This window comes from Schistocerca cancellata, chromosome 1 (assembly GCF_023864275.1).
Source record: "Schistocerca cancellata isolate TAMUIC-IGC-003103 chromosome 1, iqSchCanc2.1, whole genome shotgun sequence".
Taxonomy (NCBI): Eukaryota; Metazoa; Arthropoda; class Insecta; order Orthoptera; family Acrididae; genus Schistocerca; species Schistocerca cancellata.
Window position 1 is genome coordinate 1,050,975,336 of NC_064626.1, and position 6,287 is coordinate 1,050,981,622.

Consider the following 6,287-nt stretch of genomic DNA (forward strand, 5'->3'; position numbering starts at 1 on the left):
TGCAGTAAATCTTTGTTAGTTACCTGCTCATGCCATAGATGATTTATTACTTCCTAAGAGTAGTCGAAATAATGTGCCCAGTGACAGTAAGTTTGGAGTTACTTATTTAAATCTTTCATTATCCTTTCACACATATTATTGTGAGGAAAGTAAGTTGACATTTCTGTTTGTTCAGCATTACTCTTCTCTAAACATTTCGTACAACATATAGATATAAAATTCAGACCATTATCCCACAAAATGGATTTTGGTACCCCTATTTTCACAAAATAGTCCTTTTTCAAGTTTGTCTACAAGTACTTCAGCATTAGATCTTAGCATGGGGTATAATTTTACCCTGTTCATATAGCCATTCACCAATAGAAACATATACATAAAACCTGTCCTAGATACGAGTAACAGGCTGAACAAATTCATTGTTATTAAAACAAGTTGGTTCACTACACTGCACTACACATCCCATGTACAATCTTATTGTTTTCACTCACTTTCTGTCATTGGTCTCACATTGCCACCAGCTTTTTCTCCTGTCTCGGTGTTACTGAAAATTACTGTTTAGATAAGTTTCCCCATAGTGACTAAATTTCTTATGGATATAATTGATGAGCAAACCTTCATGTTGTTCTGGGAAAAAGATGTTACACTGATAGTCTGTCTTCTTTCTCCATCTAAACATTATGCTTTTCTGGAACTCCAATGTCTTCGGATTTTCTGGGTCGCTTACATAACTTTTGACAAATTTAAGATTGCCATCTTGTTTTTGGTACATTATTTATACCTCATATTTTTTTCAATCCCTCTTCATATATTTTAATCACTGTAACTAAAATATGCACCACTTCTTTATACATAAATGGATTTTTGTATTTCCCATTATTCTCTGTACTTACAGATAAAACATCAGCGTACTACAATCTTAGCCTCGTGCCTATATTTCTTGTCAATATCATATTTCTGTAAATACAAAGCCCATCTCGTTAACCTAGGGCGTCTCAGCTTACATGTTTGCAGGAAAGTCAAAGTTCTACAATCACAATAAACAGCCACATTGTGCCCACATTGCTTTGAATTCGATAATGTCAGCGACTTGGCTAATGTTTATAGAGTCCGACAATGATACGTTCTGGCACCCCTGCTTTTCAGCTTGTTCTCAGAGAGTATGTTTCAGGAGGCACTTGATAATATATACAAAGGCACAGAGACTAATGGAGTCTTTGTCAATACCTTCGTTATGCTAATGATACAGTTTTGATTGCTGGTAATTTAGACGATATTCAACAACTTGTCAACATAGTAGGAGATTACAGCAGTAATCTAGCTCTGAGTGTCAACGCCAAAGAGACATTTTAAGATTGTCATACGTCAGCCCGACTCCTTTTACAAATACATTTCAATGATTCCTCAGTACAAAGAGGAGACGAATTTAAATACCTTAGAACACTGCTTTGTGAAGACGGAGATCAGACATGTCGCGTGAAGATCAATATGGAGGTAAAATGTCTCATGGAGAACTCCAGTATTACTTACATAAAATTTAAGAAAACTCTCGCAGGTGCAGATATAGATCTCAACTTAGCGTTCGATTTGGAAACTGCTATATCTGGTCTGTAGATCCACTCTGTTCTGATGAGTGGCCACTTAATACGCCAAAATTTTTTTTTTTGTCAACAGCATCGATATACTTGGAGAAGTGCATGAACCTGTCTTGCTTATTCAGTACCGGGTTCGATCACGGACCATCTTCACAATATCTGTTCTACCAACATCACATGGCATACATACCGTTTAATCAGGAAAGCATAAGCCATTGCTGACTTGAAATCGTACAGGCTCAACCAAGCAAAAAACAACGTTGAGAACATAAAAATCTGTAAGAATAAGCTTGTGTGTTAGCCTACTGATTCTTGTTGGGCCTGAGCAATAGTTGTGTGCACTCACTGGTATTGCATGTTTTTAACATTTTTTCTGCTTTGTTAAGATTTTATTATGGCGTGGAGTATCAGTTTCCTTACTTTTGCAAGTCAGCAATGACTTAGCTTTCCCGGTTAAATAGTATGTATGTAATATGAAGCTGTTACAACAGTTATTTTTCTACTATGTTCCATGATCGAAACCGGTTGTGAATAAATGTATTGTAAGACAGCACAATGTGTGTCATGCATTTCTACAATCTTAATATGCCAATAGCAAAAGCATTCCTCCGACGTCATCGTCAAAGGATTAGATTTCAGTTGGCTGTTACTTAATTTAGTCGGACAAGTCATGTCATACATACATCACAAAGTCACAGAGCTTTCTTATGTTACCAGAGATTATGTCAGTGGCTGTAATTGAAGAAAATTAGCAGTGATGATGCTTTCGTTAGATGATGGATAACTCAGCTTATGTCTCTGTTGCCTTTCAGCACTAACTCCCTGTTTCCACGCAATTCTTACCGACTGACCACTGTAACTGCTACCACATTTATAAGGTATTTTATAAGTTCCAGGAACACCGAGACCAGCGCTGTCATCCCATGTCTGCTCTGGACTCGAGCTATTTTATTTGTTGTAGCTCTGCAGAAAGGAGGGAATGATATGGGCTTATCGTCTTCTTGTGATTATTTGTGTTTTTGTTTCTTAGAGATGTCTAATTTAATTTCTCGATCGCTAAAGCCGTTTATTAGATATCTGCTCTCTGAAACCAGGTGTTCATTGTCAGAGGTAGCTTCATATGTCAGCGTACTTTAAATGCCAACAGTAAATCCCATAAGAAAGCAGGTACACCTCACTAAAGCATTTCATACTGACACGACAGTAATTTGAAAAGTTCGCGTAATAACCAGGAGATATCAGCACAAGTGGAACAAGATTCTCGCATAATAATAGGACATCCTTTATGAGCAAAGACGTGATGCACAAGTACTCTGGATAGAGATATTTGGTGGGGGGCGACTCTGCTGTTGTTCTCGTGTAGTGATTAGCGAAGACAGAAAAAAACCGAGATTCGAGCAATGATTAACTACTTAGTAAAAAAAGATATGAAGGGAAAGGTCAGTTGTTGCCTAATAGACAAACGAGTTTAAATTTGATCTGGACATCTTATATGATGATCCGCGTAGTGGTCAACTTAGATGTGACACCATCCCAGAAATTGTTGCAAAAGTTCATAAAATGGTCACGGGGATCGCCGACTAAAAGTGCGAGAAATTGCTGAAGCTGTTGGGATGCCATCTGAAAAGGCACATTACATTTTAACAGTGGTACTAGTACTGTATGTGAAAGTTATCTTCTAGATGGGTGCCACGACTCTTAACGCAGGATCACAAACGCAGGAGAATGGAAATGTCCGAACAATATTTGACTCATTTTCAGAGCAACCAAAAGATTTTTTAGTGCCGGTTTGTGATCACAGATGGATCTTCGGTCCGCTGCTATACCCTCGAGGTAAAACAACAGCAAAAGCAGTGAAAACATGTTTATTCATCACCAACATAGAAAGCAAAGACAATACGGTCTGTGGGAAAGATCATGGCTTCAGTTTTCTGAGATGCGAAAGGGATGCTGCTGAAGATTATCTTTCCATTAGTCAAACGATTACTGAACAATACCTCGCTAATCTTCTGACCCAACTACAGCAAAAAATACGCAAAAGAAAGCCATGGGTGGCAAGGAAAAAAGTCATCTTTTAGCAAGACAATGCGCGCCAACTCACAAGTGAGAATAGCCGATCTGGTTCCTTAAAACATCCATCTGTACCTCAAGCTCAAAATTGTCCTTGGTGATGGAGATTCTCTTCAGACAAAGAACTGACAACTGAAGCTGACCGTAGTTTTGCACGCCTGGAGGTATTTAATTTTCGACATTGGATGAAGGCAGTGGAACAGTACATTAATGTATAGGAAGACTTCATTGAAAGACAAAAAAAAAAGAAGAAAGTAACAAAAAATTCGCTGACGTACTTCGTTTATATTATTCCAATGCGAGAACTTTCAAACTACCCTTGTACAAATGTGAACTTAATACGAGGGTTGGAACTTAAATAGTGGCAAGTATTTATTCAGAACCGATACAAAAGAGTTTCATGTTTGCACCTGTTACTGTCCTTCAAAGTAGTCATCAGCGTTATGCAGAACCCGTTGCCAGCGATATGGAAGGCGTAGTATACCGTTAGCAGAGCCTGTTCTGTTGATGGTGCGGATGGAGCGGTCTAAAGTTATGGTGATTCTCGTGTACGACTGTGATGGTGTTATCCTAACACATTACGTTCGTCCACGGCAGACCGTCAGTGCACAGTATTACTGTTCGTTTTTGGAGCAACACCTGATACCAGCTTTGAAGAAGAAGCGGCGACACTTCCTGCGCAACCCACCCATCATTTTGCACGACAATGAGCGGGAGCATAGAGCGCAAACTGTGGCTGTTCCATTCGGTCGATGGGACTGGGAATTACTGTACCATCCACCATACTCATCGGACTTGAGTCCTTGTGACTTTGATTTGATTCCGAGGATGAAGGAACCACTTCGTGCCATTCGCTTCGGAACAGTTCCAGGAATTCGACAGGCAGTAGACTGCTCCATTCGCACCACCAACAGAACAGACCTTGCTAACGGTATACTACGCCCTCCACATCGCTGACAACGGGTTCTACACAACGCTGGTGACTACCAGGTGATCAAAAAGTCAGTATAAATTTGAAAACTGAATAAATCATGGAATAATGTAGATAGAGAGGCACAAATTGACACACATGCTTGGAATTACATGGGGTTTTATTAGAACCAAATAAATACAAACTTTCAAAAAATGTCCGACAGATGGCGCTTCATCTGATCAGAATAGCAATAATTACCATAACAAACTAAGACAAAGCAAAGAAGATGTTCTTTAGAATAAATGCTCAATATGTCCACCATCATTCGTCAACAATAGCTGTCGTCGAGGAATAATGTTGTGAACAGCACTGTAAAGCATGTCCGGAGTTATGGTGCGGCAATGGCGTCGGATGTTGTCTTTCAGCATCCCTAGAGATGTCGGTCGATGATGATACACTTGCGACTTCAGGTAACCCCAAAGCCAATAATCGCACGGACTGAGGTCTGGGGACCCGGGAGGCCAAGCATGACGAAAGTGGCGACTGAGCACACGATCATCACAAAACGATGTGCGCAAGAGATCTTTCACTCGTCTAGCAATATGGGGTGGAGCGCCATCCTGCATAAATATCGTACGTTCCAGCAGGCGTTTATCAGCCAGGCTGGGGATGATGCGATTCTGTAACATATCGGCGTACCTCTCACCCGTCATGGTAGCAGTTTTGTTGTCCAGCGCCATCTGTCGGACATTTGGGAACTTTGTTTTTTTTTCGGTTCTAATAAAACTCCATGTCATTCCAAGCATGTGTGTCAATTTTTACCTCTCTATCTACATTATTCCGTGGTTTATTAAGTTTTCAAATTTATACTGACTTTTTGATCGCCCTGTACTTTGAAGGACAGTAACAGGTGCAAACATGTACTCTGTTGCACCGGTTGTGAATAAGTAGTTGCCACTACTCAAGTTTCAATCCTCGTATAAATGACCTGACAGTAATACTCGTAAGTAATCAAATATAGACCCCAACAAATCGTATGTGAAATATTAATGTATCGTATAGTTCGCTAGAATATGGTATCATGCTGTTTACTAAAGAATTAGAGTCAGGGACTTGTCGGCTTCGTTTTATCCTGAATAGACAGTTTGTAAGACGTCATGTATTAATGTTTTTTCCTGAGTCCGTTCTGATTCTGGAGAAGGGTGAGAAACGACTGCCCTAAGTTACAGGAATGTCCGCAGCACCTTAGTCAGTGGTCAGTGTGGGACGTGTTGTTGCAGAGTACCAGAAGCCCGAGCCGCCGGCGGGCACGGGCGCGCACCGCTACCTGCTGCTGGCCTACCGGCAGCCCGCGGGCCGCGCGCTGCTGCGGGCGCCCGCGCTGCGCCCGCAGTTCCGCCTGGTAGACTTCCTGCGCGACGCCGGCCCCTACTGTCTGCAGGGACCGCAGGCCGGCGCGCAGTTCCGAGCCGCCTACTGACCGCGCCTCCCTCGCGGCCACAGGCGTCCGGTGTTTGACGAGCAACCACCATCTGCTTTTGTGCCTCTGACGTGAAGCTGTACGTTAGGGAAGAAGAAATCGAGAAGGAGAAGATAGTTGATTGTGAAACCATCCCATCTCCTCTATATCTCTTTTGTTCCCTTCTACAATAACCTATGAAACCTTTCCTTAGGATTTCTATCTCTTGCTTAATAATAACAAATGAAATCTT

At 41.1% G+C, this 6,287-nt stretch overlaps 1 protein-coding gene across 1 annotated transcript in view; it reads left to right on the forward strand.

The window, feature by feature from the left end:
* Positions 1-6,055, forward strand: part of LOC126125964 (protein D2-like) — a 67,466-nt gene extending 61,411 nt beyond the window's left edge. Inside the window, exon 4 of the mRNA XM_049915138.1 lies at positions 5,856-6,055. Within this exon, the coding sequence (XP_049771095.1) occupies positions 5,856-6,055 (200 nt within the window). The remainder of the gene's footprint in view (positions 1-5,855) is intronic.
* Positions 6,056-6,287: the final 232 nt, after the last annotated feature.